The following is a 21,422-nucleotide window of genomic DNA, read 5'->3' as shown; positions in this document are numbered from 1 at the left end:
ATAACTGAAACAGATATACAACACACCATGTATACATGGTGTTACATGGTGTTACACAGTTTCTATGCTCCTCATATCTGGAATAAACTCCCAGAAACCTGTAGGTCCGCTGCTACTCTCAGTTCTTTTAAATCAAGGTTGAAGACCTTCCTTTTTGATGCTGCCTTTCTTTAAATGACTGCTCATTTCTATGTAGAACAATATTCATGTTTTTATATTCTTCTGACAAGTGGCCGCACCAAAATAAAAAGATTAAGAACCATTGTGGTGTTCCCAGCGTGATGAATGTAAACTACACTACATACGTCCTGTATCTAGGCACGTTATTGGTCCAGGGATGTGAGACTAATTGAGAAGGTTATGAAACCAATGTACGCTATATAAAAAACATTAGGCCTACATATTAAGGAGTAATATAAACTGTCCTTTATTAGAGAAGGACAAGCAATAAGAAAATGAATCATGAATGTATTGGTCTCTGAGCAGTCTGCCATATTATCATCTGGGAATATCGCTACATTAATATCGTCACACTTAATCTCCGGAGCGCGTCCTGTATAAACCTGAGGCTGAGACCACGGACGCTGCGCTGCTCATCTCTACTTTAACAGAGAGAGTGGACACTGATGCGACTCGCAGGTCTGCCGGCAGGTAGCGGCCACCGCCACACGCCAGGCAGCCTCGAGACAGTACCGTCCCACCGAGAAAAGTCCCACTCCGCATCAGGATGCCAGTGCAACCATTTCTAACCATCTAAACAGCTGTAGTAGGGTTTAAATAAAACTTGCGACAACAATAGTGATAAGTAGACTAATGCATGTTAATAAAAATAAAGCAGAACACATGCAGAAGACAACGGAATAACTGTTAAACACGTTTATTTCGGATCAGACGGCAGCTGATTTGACACATGAGACTCCAGGATTAATCTTAGCCTGGCTGTTAGCCTGCTCTGGACAGACGCTACTAGCACTGACTAGCACTGCTCACTGTTGTTGTCTGAAAAACAACACAGACGGGACAAAATGTTGCGTTTACTGGTAAACTGGTAAACCTTGAGACCGACGTATAACCGACTGCTATCTGTGGAGTTTTCCTCACGCTACTCTGTCCTCTGTGACTGTCTCCATCTAGAAACTAAGCTGCACGGGGTGCTGGGAACAACTGATCATGTAGTAGCGGTAGATGGGCTTTGCAAAAAAAATCCCGGAGCGTTCTATGAAATGACGCTTTAAAAAAAAAAAGAAAAAGCAGCCCTACCTCTTTCCTTCACTCACCTCCTCCTCCCTGACACCTTTCCTCTTGCCCTCCTTCTTCTTCTCCTCCGTCTCCTCGTGTCTCTGCAGGTACTCGGTGATAAGGTCCAGGTCCAGGTTGTCTTGTGGCTCCCATGTGTTCTCCTCACTGGAAAAGGTGAGTGCAGACAGAAGAACATCTCCTCACACTTTGTTTTTAGACAATCCATTCTCACTCTAATTAACATTCCTATTATTCATTTTTTCTATTTCTAAGGTTATCTATTTTTCTATTGCCATCTTGTAAGGTTATTTAAGGTTATTTGTGGGTCTGCAACGTAGTGTCAAAATACCAAACCTTCAACTTTGAGGGCATGATACCATGCTGACACTTATTTGCAATATGTAAATATATTATATATCTCAGGACCAAGAACACCAATTATTAATATTCTAGACTCATACTTACTCTGAGAACCCCTTCCATTTCAGCAGAAACTCTACTCTTCCCTTCACCACTCTGCGGTCCAAAACCTTCTCCACCACATGCTCCTCCTCTTTCTCCTTCACTGCTGCAGGCTCCTCCTCTTTCTCCTTCACTGCTGCAGGCTCCTCCTCTTTCTCCTTCACTGCTGCAGGCTCCTCCTCTTCCTCCTTCCTCTGCACTCCTCCTTCCTCCTCCTTTCCTGCTCCGGCCAGCTTGACGTCTGCCCCAAGGCGGTGGTTTCAAATCGAGTAACCGGGGTAACAAATGATTTTTCTTGATTGGGGTTCACTACTTAACTCTCATAGGAGAAAACCTGGAAAGCAGAATCACGGAGTCAGTGAGTGAGAGAACGAACCGCCGTCCTCGTCTCCAAATCTCTGTTTATTACAAATTCTCCCAAACACAAAAGCATAAAACAGTCCTCAACAACAACATTCCCCTCGTGGAAACATGTTTCACTTCAATTTAAGAACCGGAACACCTTTTTCTTTACTCCCCATTTTTCAGTGGGCAAAATCTTCCACACTCAAATTCCCAGAAATAGTCTCGTCCTTACCAAAATAAATATCACCTTTACTGTACCGTTTCAATAATAATATCTATCTCTTCTTTCTACCTACAAAACTCCTCCATTATACTAATGTCCTCATGGAAATCATAAACCCTCTTTGGCTGTAAATAAATATTCAAACGACTTCAGAGTCAAAACATGAACCATCATACACCTGGGGACAATAGTTCAACTTATAATACATTCCTTTACTAATACTCTGTACAACTTTTAGGAGGAACTCCACTTTAAGAGTTAAATAACATTTTAACATTAACAATCCGGTTTTGGTGACCTGTCCCCGGCTGGATCTGTCCCCGGAAATGTCCCCGGATTTCACTGTGACTGACAGACCAGAAATTGGAATGAAAGAAAGAAAATACTGACAAAACGTAGCCGATGGTCGCACACCCAACACCCGTAGGCTCCAGGCAGCCAGAGCCAGCGGTGCTCAGAGATGTTTTAGAAAGCTGTATTTTACGATGCTAAAATCACTGATTATTTACTTGGAGTCTGGTGGGTTTAGCGAACGCAATTTTGCGAACTTTTATGTTTTAAAAAAGGATCTTAATCTTTAACAGAAAGGTCGAGCTCCTTAGAAATCATTTCCATAATGTTGTCAGACACTTAGAATATTAATCTGAGTCTGTTAGCAGCCAAACAAGCACTTTTATGAACGTAAATACAAGCTGGACAATTATCCCAATAACTCACGCTGCGGGACACATACAACATACAGGCAGTCGGCGAAAGTCAGACCCGTTAAAACTAGCTTTTTTACAACGAGGTTTGGCGGAGAAACAAAGCTCGTTTCACATTATCCGGGTCCATTTGAATCTTTAACGACGGATTTATGTTCTTCCTGTGCAATGACATAATATTAAACAATGATTAATCCACGAAACATGCCGTTGGGAAACGCAAAACCACATCTCATTAGCAAAACCTCACATTTAACATTTGGTTACCATATTCATAAATAATTCTCTCCTCGTTAAACACACAGTACATTTTTAAATCCTAAGGTTAGACTAAAAAATTCGGCATTAAAAGAAACACCAATGACCTCCTATTTTAGCTAGTTTTTTAACTTTTATCCGTCCAACATACAGCCAGTCGGCGAAAGTCAGACCCGTTAAAACTAGCTTTTTTACAACGAGGTTTGGCGGAGAATCAAAGCTCATTTCACATTATCCGGGGTCCATTTGAATCTTTAACGACGGATTTATGTTCTTATTGTGACATAATGTTTAACAATGATTAATTCACGCCGTTATATTGTATGCGGGGAAATCGCCATGCCGTATTCCATTAGTAAAACTTCAATTTTACGTTTCTTTTAGCCTTTTCATTAAGAATTCTCACCTGGACAAACTTGAATTGGGATTTTCTTAAATCGGCAATTTACACTAAGAACTTCGGCATTCAACCAACACGCCAAATAACTCTTATTTTACTGAGATTTACACTATTAAGTAGTAGTAATAACTCTTTCAACCTTAGATCCTACGGCGTCTGTCAGCTGACGGACCAGACTCCGATATCGAATCGTCGCATTTTAAATTTGTTTTGTCATTAGGGATTCTCACCTCCACAAACATGAAGAATTGTTTTTGTTTTTGTAATCGGAAGATTCGACATGAAAATTCGGCATCAATTAACTCCCAAAATGAGCTCTTATTTTAACTCGATTTTAACTTTTATCCCGACAACCTATAATAAACATGGCGGAGGTTGACGTGTTAAAAATGGCTATTTTATGAACAAGGTTTGGCGGAGGAGAAACAACAGTATTTGGTCCAGCTGGGAGGAGGCCCCGGGGGAGGGACAGCTCTAGGTCTAATGTCCCCGATTTAAGTTTTACAAAAATAAAAACATGACGTGTTTTGGAGGTAAATACGCCTCTGAGCTGAAAATGTCCCCGGATTTTGTCAGAGAAATCTGGTCACCTTAGTTAAAAACCACAAAATAACTCATTACCAGGGAATGGAAGCACCAGTACCCAGAATCACACACACAACCCTATGTTAACTAGCATGTTAGTTAGCAGTGATTAGCCTGTGTCTATGTTAATGTTAACTAGCATGTTAGTTAGCAGTGATTAGCCTGTGTCTATGTTAATGTTAACTAGCATATTAGTTAGCAGAAATTAGCCTGTGTCTATGTTAATGTTAACTAGCATGTTAGTTAGCAGTAATTAGCCCGTGCCTGTGTAAATAGGCTCGTTCGAGATGAACTGCGCCTCGCCTGTAAAGTGGACGAGAGCAGGCGGCAGCAGCGGGGGGGCGGGGACAAAAAGCTGCGGTAAAGTCGGACAGTTTCCAGCCGATTCCAGCTCCTTCAGGCTGGACAGGAAGTGATGAAAACACTGTGGTGCGATTCCGATTTAATAAAATATAATCAGACCCTCATACCAGCTGGTACACAGTCTCCAGTTGTTTTAGTTATGACAGAGTAGCTGGCAAAGTGCTCTACATGAGACCTGATCTGGTTTTAATGAACAACAGACTGGAGATGATCCGTGATCTGAACGGATTTAGTCTCTCTGACTTCTAAACTCAACTATCAGTCACACAACATGTGTTCTGGACAGAATAAGTCTTTAAATCAGACAAATAGCAATTAAAATCGCTCCGATTGAAAAACAATAAAAAGTTTATATAAAACGTCATCATGTTGTAAACCAATCAGGTGTTAAATCAGCTGAGAAGCCGGCGTTTCCCAGCATGCTCTGGGTCCGCCTGGGTCCGCCTGGCTCTTGCAGTCGGTGAAAAGCAACTGCGCCGCCTGCGTCTCAGAACTGCGGCCGCCTTGCTCTCGTGAGATTTCCGTTGCCCACGTGTGCATGACGTCAGAGCAAGTCGGGATCAAGTCGGACATAAATCTAACCGGCATGCAACGGGCGCCGATCGCCGGTGATCGATTCTGCGCAGACCTGGCTCATCTCGAACGAGCCTACCGTTAACTAGCATGTTAGTTAGCAGTAATTAGCCAGTACCTATGTTATCTACTAACATATACCTACCTCTCCGTCTCTGCTGATTGGGAATGATTGAGATTTCTCTTGCACAGCTACCAGAAGACTTACAGCTTTCAGACAGGTTGCTCACGTCACATCTACGTCATCAAGCTCAGTTGGAGCCTGCGCAGTAACGCTCAGCATCACCGGGAAAGAGTTTCTAATAGACTTCACTGGTCTCCGTCCAGAGCAACGGGACCTGTTGGTCCACTTCTTTAACTGTCTATGATCCCACCCCGATACACACCTGTTAGCTAGCCGCGAGCTCTATTGTTTACGAAACCCGTTTCCCGCGGTTACAAACGCGGCTCTTTAGCTCGCCTTTACACATCATAAACTCCATAACTACCCCCCCACAGCTTCAGTCCACCACACACACGGCAGAAGGAAACCGTCTGTTGTCATTTTTACCGAGTACCAACCTGGAAAGCAGAATTACGGCATCAGTGAGTGAGAAAACAAACCGCCATCCTCGTCTCCAAAGAGGAGGAAAGTGTCCGTCACCTGGGCCCCGTGGTGTACCGATACCCGCACATTGGTTCCGCTTTCTTTGTTTCCCCGCTGCGTTAATATTGCTTACCAATAAAATTTGAAATTCGTAAACGCTACGCTGTTATTATGTTATCCCTTAAGGGTGTATCACACATTCAAGCTGAAATAAATGTGGCGATATGCTGCTCTATGCACGCTAAAAGTAGTGATTATTTACATGGAGTCTGGTGGAGATATGCTGCTCTATACACGCTAAAAGTAGTGATTATTCACATGGAGTCTGGTGGAGATATGCTGCTCTATACACGCTAAAAGTAGTGATTATTTACATGGAGTCTGGTGGAGATATGCTGCTCTGTACACGCTAAAAGTAGGGATTATTTACATGGAGTCTGGTGGAGATATGCTGCTCTATACACGCTAAAAGTAGTGATTATTTACATGGAGTCTGGTGTAAATATGCTGCTCTATACACTCTAAAGTAGTGATTATTTACATGGAGTCTGGTGGGTTGGTGATGGTGATTTCGGGCTGATTCATGTTAACTAAAAGGATCTTACTCTTTAACTAAAGGTCTATCTCTGTAGGGATCCATCCCATAATATTATTAGAATAATAATCTGAGTCTGTCAGAGACAACAACTGAACCTTTAGTGGACGCAAACTTTACTTTTAATTAGGAGTTGAAACACAGACCAACCTGGGTTCAACATGGGGGCGGCACTTCATTTTCGTTAACAATTTGTGTCTTTTCTGCAGTAGTTTATGGTGCAAATGTCTCCATGAATGCAAAGGAAATATAATAGGTATTTGGAGTAGGCTGCACTGAGGTACATAGTTTTTTATTGGGGGGGGGGGGGGGTGTATCAATCTCAGTAAAGAGAGACAACTGATGAATGAAATCATGATATGATCAAATGAAAAATTGATGACACGTATAGATTTTTAAAAAGCATTTAGAAACATTAGACTATATGATGATTGTTTATAGAAACGTTTGTTTTTCACATTTTAAATATATTGCAATATGATTGAAAGTATAAAGGACATAATAGTGACCAATAACAGTTGATTATTTTCAGATGTGACATATCATGAAGTGTTTTAGTCAAACAGTTCAAATGTTGATAATCAGAGATGAAATCAGATGAATGTTGTTGTGTTTGAGTCTCAGATCTGCTTCACAGTGCAGAGTGTGTGTGATGGTGAACAGACTGAACTTTGATTTCAGCAGCTGGTCTTCAGTCAGTGTTTCTGTCCACAGGAGAGACTCTCAATCCTGCAGAGGAACCAGAAGACCCCAAACCCAGGATTAGGGCTGTAGTCAAGACCACCTTTGTCAAGTCCAAGAGAAGTCCGAGACCAGGACTAGTCAAGTCCAAGTCAACACTGAGTCCAGGACAGAAAAAAGGTCTTAGGCATGACAGTATCAAGACAATCAATTTGGGTTATTTGCTGATATAAAAGCAAAAACAGTGTCAGAACATCCAGGATTTCTGTGTATAGCCATTCCTCTTGATATCATATGGTGATAACTCATGATAGCTACATAGACAATACTGCTACAGTAGGTACTAGTACTGAGCATTAGAACAACTAAATCACAACAAAGCTTCACTCCAGATGTAGTGTAGGAAAGAAGTGACCAGTATTACAGAGTGGAGCCCTATGGTTGGTTTATGGCTTCCCTAAAAAAAAAAGGTTGTATTCTATTGTTATTTGGACGTGGGCTAATAGGAAATACATGTATTTACAGAAAACATTAAAGTTTGGTTAAACAACAATGAACAGAGTGTAATTTAACATGTTTGTCTTGAGACAAATTGCACACACACACACACTAGGGCTGCCAACTCTCACATTGGCCGTGAGACACTCAAATTAATTTAAACTTTTATAAAAGGTAATACAATGTGTAATCAAGTGATGCCATTAATGTAAATGCTGAATGCCCTAATACCTGTTGATACTACAACACAAAGGCTTTTAACCCTACAGTTTTGCACATCTCATGTAAGACTTGATTTCTCCATTTTTTGCACAAAACCCTCTAGAAAGCGCCATATAGTTTATTTTTCATAAAAAAAAAAAAAAATCCTTGGGGGGGGCATCCCCCCCCACACAAATCCTAGTTTAAACACTGAAGAATAATGATGCTGAAAGAGCCAAAGATATTCATTTTTATGTGGCAAAATATGGGTGCCCCCCCCCAGGTTTGGTGAAAAGTTGGCGGCTCTGGAATGTCACGTACAGGTTTTTTGAACACGTTAAATTTAGCTAATTTACCATAACTGTCCAAATGAGTTCAAGTGCAGGTGGTCTGGTCACTACGTCCATAGTCTGCACCAGTCACAAATATAACCTGTCCTTGATCTGTCAAAAGAAAAAGAAAACTATAGTACAATTTGCAAAGTGGAAAAGACAATGTGTTTAGTAATTTAATAAGATTTAGAGATGTGTTGCATTGAAAATTACATTGCTTGACCATAACTGCAAAAAAGATAAAGAGGAATTACCACACTGGAGTTGTGCAAAGGAGCCCTCACAGGCAACAAGGTTAACTGAATCAAAACTCGAAGGGTCGCAGGTGTAGGTGGTGTCCAGGTGTGTGTAGATGCCATAGCAGGGATCAGAGGTATGAAAAACGTTGATGTTTAGTTCACACTCGCTCTTGCCATCACACCTGCAAGGAAATGCATGACAAGTAGGGATGAGCCGAGTACTCGGCTGAAACGAGTATCCGGTACAGATAAAGCACTTTTGCCGAGTACAAGTATTATCCGAGTCAATATCTGTGCTCGGATTGAATGAAAGTCTCCACTGACTGTGTCTCCGTTCTGTGATAGGCTAGTCAGAGTGCCAGTCACAGCGCCTCTCCCTTACACTATTCTATGAGAGGCTAGTCACAGCGCCCCTCCCCTACACTATTCTGCGATTGGCTAGTCCCAGCGCCAGGCTGTGTGCCGCTCCGCTCACTCGCACACGGGACATGGAGAAGTGAACAGCTCTCTCCCTTCAGGTCCGCGGGCTTTCCCGTTAACATTTAGGGTTTCTTCAGCTTCAGGTTTGTTTATACTTCGGTTTGAACTAGTAACCAGGAGACTTCTGGTACCGTGGGGTTGGTTCAGACATAGTGCTTGGTAGAATGCTACTCGTGTGCATCTCTGCCGTCGGAGTTAATTTTTTTTTTTTTTTTTTTTTTTTTAACTGCCTGCTGCTCTTACCAGTTTGTTTCAGTGTCTGAAACTTTCTTGCTGTGTTTTATGAAAAAAATAAAGGCAGTGCGGTATAAATGAATAATATTACAAATTAAGATACACACAAACACATTCCAACCCCTGCCCCCTCCACACACACACACACACACACACCCACACACAAACACACACACACACCTTTATTAGGTGCCCCATGCTAGTAACGGGTTGGACCCCTTTTACCTTCAGAACTGCCTCAATTCTTCGTGGCATAGATTCAACAAGGTGCTGGAAGCATTCCTCAGGGAGTTTGGTCCATATTGACATGATGGCATCACACAGTTGCCGCAGATTGTCGGCTGCAATCCATGATGCGAATCTCCCGTTCCACCACATCCCAAAGATGCTCTATTGGATTGAGATCGGGTGACTGTGGAGGCCATTTGAGTACAGCGAACTCATTGTCTTGTTCAAGAAACCAGTCTGTGATGATTCCAGCTTTATGACATGGCACATTATCCTGCTGAAAGTAGCGCATCAGAAGTTGGGTACATTGTGGTCATAAAGGGATGGACATGGTCAGCAACAATACTCAGTAGGCTGTGGCGTTGCAACGCGATGCTCAATTGGTACCAAGGAGCCCAAAGAGTGCCAAGAAAATATTCCCACACCATGACACCACCACCACCAGCCTGAAACCGTTGATACAAGGCAGGATGGATCCATGCTTTCATGTTGTAGACGCCAAATTCTGACCCTACCATCCGACTGTCGCAGCAGAAATCGAGACTCATCAGACCAGGCAACGTTTTTCCAATCTTCTATTGTCCAATTTCGATGAGCTTGTGCAAATTGTAGTCTCAGTTTCCTGTTCTTAGCTGAAAGGAGTGGCACCCGATGTGGTCTTCTGCTGCTGTAGTCCATCTGCCTCAAAGTTGGACGTACTGTGCGTTCAGAGATGCTCTTCTGCCCACCTTGGTTGTAACGGGTGGTTATTTGAGACACTGTTGCCCTTCTATCAGCTCGAACCAGTCTGGCCATTCTCCTCTGACCTCTGGCATCAACAAGGCATTTCCGCCCACAGAACTGCCGCTCACTGGATGTTTTTTCTTTTTCGGACCATTCTCTGTAAACCCTAGAGATGGTTGTGCGTGAAAATCCCAGTAGATTAGCAGTTTCTGAAATACTCAGCCCAGCCCTTCTGGCACCAACAATCATGCCACGTTCAAAGTCACTCAAATCACCTTTCTTCCCCATACTGATGCTCGGTTTGAACTGCAGGAGATTCTCTTGACCATGTCTACATGCCTAAATGCACTGAGTTGCCGCCATGTGATTGGCTGCTTAGAAATTAAGTGTTAACGAGCAGTTGGACAGGTGTACCTAATAAAGTGGCCGGTGAGTGAGTACACACACACACACACACACACACACACACACATATATATACATACATACACATACATATACATATATACACACACACACATACATACATACAAATATCTTACTCACAGGCACAGACACTCACACATACCTGGTGGGAAAATAAAAAAGAACCAATAAAAAAAAAATACTCATACTCAAATTATTGAGTATGAAAACTCTTGTTCATTACATTTTACTTAATTGCAACCACATTGCTGTATTTATTGTTGCAAAACTTGTTATATACTGTAGGCCTATATAGTTTGTTACCATGACAACACCATTGATCTGAAGCTTGATGCTGTCATGTAAATAGTTTTCTAATCAGCAATAAATATAACAATTTCTGATCAACTCATATCAATTGCATGCTTAAATAACATAAAGGAAATGTGCGGGGTTAAAGCCCCGCACATTTCAAGAGAACCTGACACACTTCCGGGTTAAATATGACCACTTCCGGTTTAGGCCCCGCCCACTCCGAGTACGGATCCGGATACAGATAATCCATGTGGTAAACAGATACAGCTGTACTCGCTCATCCCTAATGACAAGCATGTTTTAGCACAAAGCAAAAGCTCTAGCCTGGATGCCAGCTGAACATAGCCCTGCCCACAACATTGAGGTCAGGAACTTCAAATTCTATGTAGATTAATGAGGTTAGGCTACAACAGCTCACCAAAACACTGTAGTGTCTAGTTAAGGGCAATATAGTGTGAAATGTAGACTTCATGAGGTACCGCTTTTTAAAATGCCGTTTCATTGTTTAGTCGTCTGTACAATGCGTTTGAGGCCCCTTAGACAATACTGTGTCCCTGGAGACATATTCTCAAAGTTGGCCTCTTCATGAACAGTAAATTAAAGTGAGATTAGTTGGGGTTAAAATAACCATATAGTCTTTGTCTACATGTATGCAAATCATCTTGACCTCTGCTGCATACAGCAGCATTATGTCGTGACTAAGGGGAGATCAGCTGCAATTAGTAAGGTGCATGCTGTCCTGTTATATTTGAATGATGCATGCATTTTTGAAAGCTCAGTGACTTTGTCTCCTCAGTAGGAGACTAATGCAGTGTCCCCTTTAGAATAAATGCAATTTATATTATATTTATAAAAAGTATATGCTATGATTGCATATGTAATTTGTACCTGTGCCCACTTGAGAGCACTGTCTTAAGCTGAGTATTCCTGAAGGTCTTCCCTCAATGCAGGACACACCGTATCCTTGTCCATACAGTGCTGTCTGCACACTGATCACTCCATCATCTGTTACACAGCAAGAGAGAAATTAATAACTTTTATTTATCTAGCTCTATGGCAATATAATACATTTGTCATACAGGCTCAGCTGACATTTACCAGTAACTAGAGCCCAAGATGTTTAAGCCCACAACACTGGTTGAGTCAGTTTATCAAGGCCTTCGACCCTAGTTATAAAACTAGTCGATTCAACCTGACAATCATATTGGTTAGACAAGTGCTCAAATCAGCACAACCAGGGCAATTTAAGCACACCTGGAAATGGCGGTTTCCATTTCCATTTTAACAGTATTGAATTAAACAAGTTTCAAAAGCTTTAGGATTGCAAGCAATTCAGAAACCACTGTTGAACACAAATGCTCCAACTAGTACATAAAAAGTATTCATCAGCTTGACACTGTGCTAACAAAGCAGTTTGTTTACATTTGTGGTAATTAAGCTTGGAAAATTACCACGATCTCTACAAAGAGAACTTTTGCTTCAGTTGACTGGCTGACTTAAATGGGGATAACTAGAAATAGTCATGCTTTTGAGAGCCTGTTGCCCCATAATGTGAATACAGTTTGATTAACTTTTGTTACCCATGGTTGTATAATCACATTAAACTAATTTAACAAAATATCCTCTACACTAAATAGAGCAGTTTAGTTCACAAGTGATAGCCAACATTAAAACTGTTGCCTGATCTTGTGTGATTTTAGTCCTTATAAATGGGTTTTAAAGTTATTTTTCCTCCTGATGTCTGTCTGAAACATGCCATTTGTGTCAAAAATGTTCTAGAGATATACTGGTCTAAAATTTACTTTGGTGACTGGGACGAAAGGGTCGCTCATAATCTGTAATTCCGTTCACTTCTCCCATTCGAATCAAGACACCCAGACCTGCAGCTAGTCTCCTGAAGAGACGTTGCAGTGGTGGAGCCCCTGTGACAGATACGGGAAACTACTCCAGAGTTGGCGAGTCTCATTTCTGGTTCCAACCATGGTGTCACTGGCAGATGTGACTTCAGTGCAGATTTGTCGTACATGCTCAGAGTTAAATGCTTTACGGAAATCGTAAAGAAATCCATAATAAACCTCATTAAACAGAACATGGAAATCATTTCAAAAAATGTTCAGCTATGTGATTGCCAATGTTAGCTCCAAATGCCACTCAAGTGACACGCGCGCGACTCACATAAGGCATCGATGACAGTCTCTAATTTAATGTCATATTTTTAATAATCAGTGTAATATTGCTTAAGTGTAGGCCTAGCACAAGCAATGGACCAGACTTAAGAGCTCAGTCATACCACAGCTCAGGCGCTGGACATTCCCGGGGTCGCTGCCACAGGTGGTAGCTCTCTCTGTGGAGACAGCTAAAATAATAGAATGAGTTAACGCGTGGTCAAGCTACACATAGATACATGTATAAAATAAAGGCTAACATTAGGATTCACTCAGATAACTTACATGTTGTCATGAGCGAACATGTTGCTGCCTGCACTGGAAAGAAACATTACTGTCAAACTGTGCCAGCCAAGCATAAGCAAAAGGTAAATCTCTATTTACATAGCTACATTTTTTCCTATATAAAATGGGCCCTTTAGGGGAAAAGGAACCTCTTGCACCCGATTTACATTTGTTACAAATAGCATAACTCAAGTCGATAAGAAAATGTCCATTGCAAATAACCAGCCATATTGTGCCAAACACAGAAGTTATGTGGTATGCGAGTCACCCTCTGTTTCGTAAACGTAGCCCATTGGTATTATGGCAAATAGACAATGATGCATTTCTTACCCTGACCCTCTACCCAGCACCCTGAAACTCCAACCACATAGTCTATAAGGTTTAGCTTCTTCAGCAGTAATTAAACTTAATTCCTAATTTTACATGAACCAATAGTCTAAACAGTCTTTTTAAACAACTTACGCAGTTGTTGACAAAGTATTCCCATCCTTGCTTGTGAATAATGACTAAGCCTTCGGGGGGGGATTCTCCTTTTATACCCAATCATGACACAGCTGTTTCCAATTACCCTGTTTACTTGTGGAATGTTCCAAACAGGTGTTTTTTTTTTTTTTTTTTTTGCATTCCTCAACTTCCCCAGTCTTTTGTGGCCCGTCACAGCTTTTTGGAAAGTGTTGCGGGTATCACATTTAAAATAAGTGAATATTTGCAAAAAATACCAATAAAGTTGATTAATTTTAACAATAAATATCTTGTCTTTGTAGTGCACATTTGTATCTATTTTTCTGTTGGAAGGTTCAATTTAAACTCTGTGGGATTAAAACTCATGACTAAATATTCTCAATAATTAGTTTGCCGTTAATGCTGCAGCTGGTGGGAATGGTGTGAGTCCAAAGCATAACTGAATCGGGAACTAGAGTCTGGAGTCTGGCTGTCACCAACATGCAAATAGTGGCTCCTGCTTTAATGCTCTGCGTGTGTCAGACACATGACTGCTAAATGGAGATGCAACCAGTCTGCAGAAGGACTCTTCATTTAGGCCCAACTTGTCCAGACAACTAATACTTGATTTTAAAACCGTTTAATTGTCTTTACATTTTTATTTGTTCTCGACCCACCGTCAGACCCTTTTCTCTGTTCCAGGTACCAAACTTAGTCATTTAAAAACCATTCCCCAGTCTAAAATGTTTTTTTTCTCCCCAACTATCTGATGATTCCCCTAGAAATTAGGTGTGACCCTCTTGGGGGTCTTGATCCCCAGGTTGAGAACCGTTGAGCTACTGTACTAAATACACTCTCAATTATGTTTTTGGCTCTCCAACTTCTGCTTACTTTCAGCTATTTAAACCATTCAACTTTTCAAATTTTCAGCCGATGATGGGACATTCAAACTTTTTTTCTATTTATGCTTTTTCAAACCTTTAGCTTTTAAACATTTTAATATTAAAGTGAAAAAGCAGTTTAAGTACAATGTACATTTTAGGATTTTTCTACATTTATATGTCTGTGTGTAAGTATGTGTGGAGTGATTAAAAAAAATCATCTTGGTTCTCTCTCTATAACTTGCTCCCATGCCAACAATTCTAACTTCTCATGGACAATTTATTCATCAAAACGTAGGTATTCTTGTCTAGTTTCAGCTAATGTGCTCATTCATGCGATATGAATGACACTTTTTGCTCGGCAAGCTTTCAAATGCCAACAGTTCCAAATCTTCCTCCATTCACTGCCATGTTAAACATCGTCTACATTTCTGAGCAAAACGCAGAGCGAAGCACTTTTTTAAATCGCTGAAATGCCCACATTTCTAAGTTTATCCACATGAATTTTATATCAATACATTCACAAAGGTTATTTTTATCGATATCACGTATCCTTTTGGCGTTATGACCGTTAGTTTGAGAGCTTATTCAGTGTCTGAATAGCTGGTGACAGGTACAGTCGTTAACTGATTACAGATCAAAGAGATGACCTCACAGAGATTAAAGGCTTCCTATTGGTCTTAGTCTCCAAGGCAACCATACGCTGTATGTCTGTCTGTCAACATCTATGTCTGTCTGTGTCTGTTTCTCTATCTCAGACACACACACACATACACGCACACACAGAGATACACAGACCTTACAAACATTTAAATCACTGCTGAAGACGCACCTGTTTGCTGTGGCTTTTAACCCTCGTTAACCTGGGGCCACGAAACCAGGATAAGGGATTAAGCCGGGATATTCAAGTTATCCTGGATGAATTTAGCTTGGACTCGGTTGCACGAAACCAGATTGAATTAAGCCCAGCCAAGTAACCATGGAGATTTATTCTTTGCGGCTAGCCTGGTCCAGAGCAGGCTAACAGCCGGGCTAAGATTAATCCTGGAGTCTCATGTGTTAAATCAGCTGCCGTCTGATCCGAAATAAACGTGTTTAACAGTTATTCCGTTGTCTTCTGCATGTGTTCTGCTTTATTTTTATTAATATGCATTAGCTACTTGTCACTGTTGTTGTCGCGAGTTGGATTTAAACACTACTACGTTTAGATGTTAGGAATGGTTGCACTGGCACCCTGATGCGGAGTGGGACTTTTCCCGGTGGGACGGCACTGTGTCGAGGCTGCCTGGCGTGCGGCCGCTGCCCGGTGGCCGCTGCCCGGTGGCCGCTGCCCGGTGGCCGCTGCCCGGTGGCCGCTGCCCGGTGGCCGCTGCCTGCAGACCTACGAGTCGCGTCAGCGTCTCTCTCTGTAAAAGTAGAGATGAGCGGCGCAACGTCCGTGGTCTCAGCTTCAGGTTTATACAGGATGCGCTCCGGAGATTAAGTGTGACGATAGCGATATTCCCAGATATGATTTTAATGGCAGACTGGTCAGAGACCAATACATTCATTTTTTCATTTTCTCGTTGCTTGTCCTTCTCTAATAAAGAGTAGTTTGTGTTACTCCTTAATAAGTGGGCCTATTTTTTTTTATTATAGCATACATTGGTTTCATAACCTTCTCAATTAGTCTCACATCCCTGGACCAATAACGTGGCCTATATACGTATGTAGTGTAGTTTACAGTCATCACACCGGGAACACCACAATGCTTCTTAATCTTTTTATTTTGGTGCGGCCACTGGTCAGAAGAATAAAAAAACATGAATATTGTTTACATATATGCTCACAGCGTGTATTGAAGTCACTTACTTCTTTTTCTAGTTGTTGAACAATCATGATTGTTCTGTATGAACATTAATTGTACAAAGAATTAGGAATATCTTATAGTGATTTGTGCATGGTTGTAAAACATGTTCTCACGTTGTGAATAAGGGTTTGAAATTAAGCCTAAAGTCCGTAGGGTCCATTTCCCGAGGAACATTAGTTCCCTCTGCTCTCTTTTGAGGCAAAGGCTATATTTTTAAACCCCCGCACATTCAGTCGGGTCCGCTATGTTGGGCTTTTTTTCTCGTTTGATAAGAGCCGTATTTCCCTTTTTGCATATTCTTCCTCCTCGTTACTGTCCATTAGAAGCTGCTGCTCATTGGGTGAAACATTTGGCGCATGCGTCTTCTCATTTCTGCATCAGTAAATCTGTGATCGATAACGTGATCTATCTGAGAAAGCCGTGAACGTGCACTTATCCCGAGCACTTATCCTGGCTATCTCCACCTGGCTTGACATAGCTCCACCTGTTCATCCTGGCTCGGCAAACGTGCAACCGATTAAGCCGCGATGAGCAGGTCACACTAAGTCAAGCTGCGCTTTTTCACTTATCCTGGATATCTTTATTCTACTTTTGTGCAACAGGCCCCTGGATTGAGATATTTTAAAGTGTTGTTTGTCTCCCTGTAATGTATTTGGTTGGAGTGATTTTTACACTTGTTATTTATGTATTTGATACCAACCCTGTTCAGCACTTTGGTCAACTGTTGTTGTTTTTAAATGTGCTATAGAAATAAAATTGACATTGACATTGACATACACACAACCATTTCCCAGACACTGCAATGCTCTGTATGTCTGTCTGTCTCCATCTTTGTGTCATCATATATTACAATGTATAGCTCACTGAGCAGATGATCTGGTGGCGGTGCAGTGGTAATGACACATGCCTTTTGTGTGGGAGACCTGGGGTCTGTTGCACAAAAGTAGAATAAAGATATCCAGGATAAGTGGGAAAAACGCATCTTGACTTGTGATCCGCTCATCGCGGCTTAATCGGTTGCACGTTTGCCGAGCCAGGATGAACAGGTGGAGCTATGTCAAGCCAGGTGTAGATAGCCAGGATAAGTGCACGTTCACGGCTTTCTTATTTAGACCACAGTGTAGATCACAGATTTACTGATGCGGAGATGGAGAATACGCATGCGCCATATGTTTCACCCAATGAGCAGCAGCTTCTAACGGAAAGTAACGAGGAGGGGAAGCATATAACATGCAGAAAGGGAAATACGGCTCAAACGGAGAGAAAAAGCCCAACAGACTATAGCGGACCGACTGAATGTGTATGGATGTAAAACTATCTATTTAGCCTACTAGTCACTCTACATTTTTACAAAGTTGTAGGCTACACTGTGTTTTAATTGCTTTAAATGTGCTAGTTTCATGTTTCTATTTTTATGTGATAAATGTGCTGGTTTTACTGTAAAGTGTCTTTGACTAGCCTACCATGTAAAGCACTATATAAATAAAATGTATTTTTATTTAGCCTTTGCCTTAAAGGGGTGATAGAATGGTTGTATAGAGTATATCACGCTGTTCTTTGAGGTCTCCTGATAGGGTATGTAACATTTGTTGGGCTGAAAATGTTGTTTTAGCTGTTCTTTTGGCCCTCATACCATCCTGCTAAATTTACCTGTCTTGAAACGAGAGCTTTTCTGCCTTATATGGTCTGCTCATGAATATTTAAATAAGCTGCGCGCTGATTGGTTGGTGTGCAACGAGCTTTGCTGCGGCACACAAACATGACTAAAACATCCAAGGTGGCGATAGCATGGTTACCGTATCTATTTGAGCCTGAATCAGAGAAGGATCTGATATCGAGGAGCAACCTGCCAGTAATTGGAAATGACTTCTTCAGACTGGTAAGTTTTGTCATTTAGCATTTACTTGCTTTTTCAACATTAGGTTTGTTGTCACACTAGTGTAATACTCCCACTTCAGTATTGTAGCCTAAGAATAACTTTGTATTAGCCTTGTTTTTAGTATTGTAAGCAACATAACTTATTAATTTGCACATGGACAAATATTTTACAACCCTCGCAATTTCAGTCAAGATGTCCAGTTGGCAGAAAAGTTAGTGGCCAGTTCATAGAGCTGCTCTCAACGAAAGTCTCTTAGTCACATTGTAACATTTGTTACCGTATACTCTCCTGCTGAATAGTGATTGATTGTGATTATGAGTTACGTACATTCTTTACCACGTAGTAGTAATGTTATCTTACAACAGGACGTCCATTTAGCTGCACAGGAGCCTATTTCTGTTCAGTTTGTATGCTACATCTAATGTTGTCTTGGAACTACTATCATGCAGATTAGATCATCTGACTATGAGATTATTACCTTCTTAACATGTAGTAATCTAATGTAGTATCTTACCTTGGCACGTGTTCTTGTGGAAACTGTGCACACATGCCCCAGGAGAGAGAAAATATATGTTGCCAATAAATACCTCAGTTAAATAAAACTAGAGATACATTAACTCAAGCTACTTTATGCTTTCTGCTCATTCAACATTATGAAATAACAACAGGCTCATTATGTTTGTTTTTACAGGTCAGAAGAATAAGAATGACCTAGATTCCTGAGGAGATAACCTGTATGGCTCACCATCCTGGCCTTCATCCGTGCCTCAATATATATTCTTTGCAAAATGAAATGAATATTTACAGAGTTGACCATGGCCAGTTGAGAATCAGATGGATGGAAAGGTGAGGCCAATGTGATACCACTGTTAGCAGTTCAAGTATATAAATAAAATGTTTATAACAATACCCATTGATTATTGATGCAGAATTATTACAAAAACACAGTATTAAAGACAACAAAATTAAAAACTTTATTACTTCTATTTTGTTTCAAAACAATCATTACTCTTAAATCTAAAAAATGTGATTGTCCACTACACCCTGTTCTCTTTGTAGGCAATGCAGACACATGGCTTATAGGACTTTTGTGAGCTGGTGCTGGGATTTTCTTGGTAGAAGTGTCCGTATCGTGCTGCGTATACGGAGGGAGTTTCTGGATGCTTCAGGCCAGTATGTCGGGTTGGGTGCCTGTCGAGCTGAGCACACAGGTCCTGGGGCACAGGAATCTGCAGGACTGCTTCCAGATAAGGAAGGGGGTCGTGGATGATCTCCTCGAACACCAGTCTCATCCGGTCTAAGACATAGCCTGTTGTGTGTGAAAAGTCATTTTTAGCACCTATATCATTGCACATTCAGATTTGTTGTTTGCAGTGTGTGAAAAGTTATTTTGAGTGCCTATAAGATGCAATTTTGTATTTTTTGTTGTAATAAAAAAAATATTTAAACTTACAAACTTTTGTCTCTGTCTTCACTTCTTTGACGGTGTAACCTCCCCTGTTGGCCTTTGGGAACAGACGTCTGTACATTAGTTTCCCCTTGGCTGTCTTCCGTTGTGGCTGCAAGATACAATCAAACAAAAACAAATATTGTAACATAACTGTATTACCTTTTACACACACCAAGCAAAATACTCCAGTTGACTCATAGCAAAAGCAGTTGCTAAACCTCTAAGCTGTGCCAAAGCAGGACTCTAACCAGTGTTGTTACAAGTGTCTTACAGTGGGAGCAGCTAAAATCTGAAATGATTTACATTTATATGGCCGGCCATTAGGCTTGATGTCTCTAGACCATGTTTGTGTCTCACTCCTTCACTGAACAAAACCAGTTTCTGCAGACAATTTGTCCCCCATTCACATTTGCCTTTTCTAAAGACTTGTTTTGTTGAATGACAAAGTTCATAGGGCGTGTACATACCTGCAAAAGGCATCGTCAACACACAATCTAGCATTCAGTCATACCTGTTGTATACAAACACATTCCTGCCTATTGTCCAAATTATTTTCACCAGCCCCCCCCCCACAAAAGGAAATGCAATTGATTGAGATCAGACCAATCAGTGATAATCCAGATGAATAGTTCTATTCCTACTTTAAATAATTCACTAATGTGTTGGTAATGGCTCACATATTTGATAAAAGTCACTCACTCATCATGATAACATTAGATAACACTGCTCTGCTAAATGCTACCCAGTCACAATGCTACACAAACACTATAAGACGTCTGGTTTGTAAGAATAATTAGAAAGGTTACCTTGTATGATATGTGAGGTCTTGATGTCTTATGAGACAGTTGTGTCCCCCGAGATGACACACTCGGAGCATCTGTTTGGCAAGCTGCATCTTTCGCGTCTTGTCCTTGTGACATAGCGTTGCTCTGAAATAAAAAAAAACTGCAAATCAATACATTGCAGTCTATATACACACTGTTTTCACGAGATTGACTAGATATCATATGAAATGATAACGTTTCCAGTTCTGTTGTCGAAGCAAACGGGATAACAGAGCTAGCTAGCTAGCTGAGTAACGTTACAGCTTAGCGCTAGCTAGCAACCAAACGATCATGATTCTACTCAGCTGCAGTTAGCTTTCTTGCTGAAATACAATAAAAATGAACCTGACAAAGTGGACAAACATGCATGGTGAACTATAGATGGAGCTACATGACAACACGGGGTATTTATTCGAATGGAACAGTTAGGAAAATGAAACGTTAGCCCCTTTGTCATTACAGTTATCAACACACATTCAGCCTATGCTAGCTACAGGATACATTAGCATTGCTAATGTTACTGTTAGCGACGAAATCATACTTACAGCTTGATGTTGGGATGACCAGACAGTCGGAACAGCAACCGCAGCTTAGCAAATCCTGCTTTAAATTGTCCGAAGTTTTGAAAACTGTCTTTGGTGAAAAAGTTCCCTGGGATCTCCTTATAAACAGCAGCCATGTCCGTCGAGTGGTTGCTTCCTTGGGAAGACTAGCTATGAGAAGTGTCTCCGTTCCCTGTACAGCCTGGAACTCTGCATTTACGACCCTGGTTCATTGTCAATATCCTGGAAAATATTCCAAACTTTCTTCTTAGTAAATCCCGTCAGAGTACAGGAGCAGCGTTCTCAGTCGGACATCTAATCGACCTAACGCTAGCTGCATTAGGAGCTGGTCTCAGGTCAGTGGCCTGTGTGTAAATGTTAGGGCTGGACCGTTCTCCTTATACGTCCATGGGCGTGACAAAGCTAATGGTTCTGAG

At 41.2% G+C, this 21,422-nt stretch overlaps 1 protein-coding gene across 1 annotated transcript; it reads right to left on the bottom strand.

Moving 5' to 3' along the window:
• Positions 1–3,181: 3,181 nt before the first annotated feature.
• Positions 3,182–13,152, bottom strand: LOC116681413 (L-rhamnose-binding lectin SML-like; the record flags this gene model as incomplete). Its single annotated transcript, XM_032509614.1, has 7 exons — positions 13,120–13,152; positions 12,960–13,025; positions 11,558–11,674; positions 11,088–11,103; positions 8,300–8,466; positions 8,098–8,156; positions 3,182–3,195 (listed from the first exon to the last, which is right to left on the bottom strand). Coding segments are annotated over exons 1-7 (449 nt in total), but the record flags the coding sequence as incomplete, so codon positions are not given.
• Between the last annotated feature and the right edge of the window lie 8,270 nt (positions 13,153–21,422).

Source organism: Etheostoma spectabile, unplaced genomic scaffold, assembly GCF_008692095.1.
Source record: "Etheostoma spectabile isolate EspeVRDwgs_2016 unplaced genomic scaffold, UIUC_Espe_1.0 scaffold00018617, whole genome shotgun sequence".
NCBI lineage: Eukaryota > Metazoa > Chordata > Actinopteri > Perciformes > Percidae > Etheostoma > Etheostoma spectabile.
The sequence above is the reverse complement of the archived record's forward strand: the minus strand, read 5'-3'. Positions and strand labels throughout refer to the sequence as shown.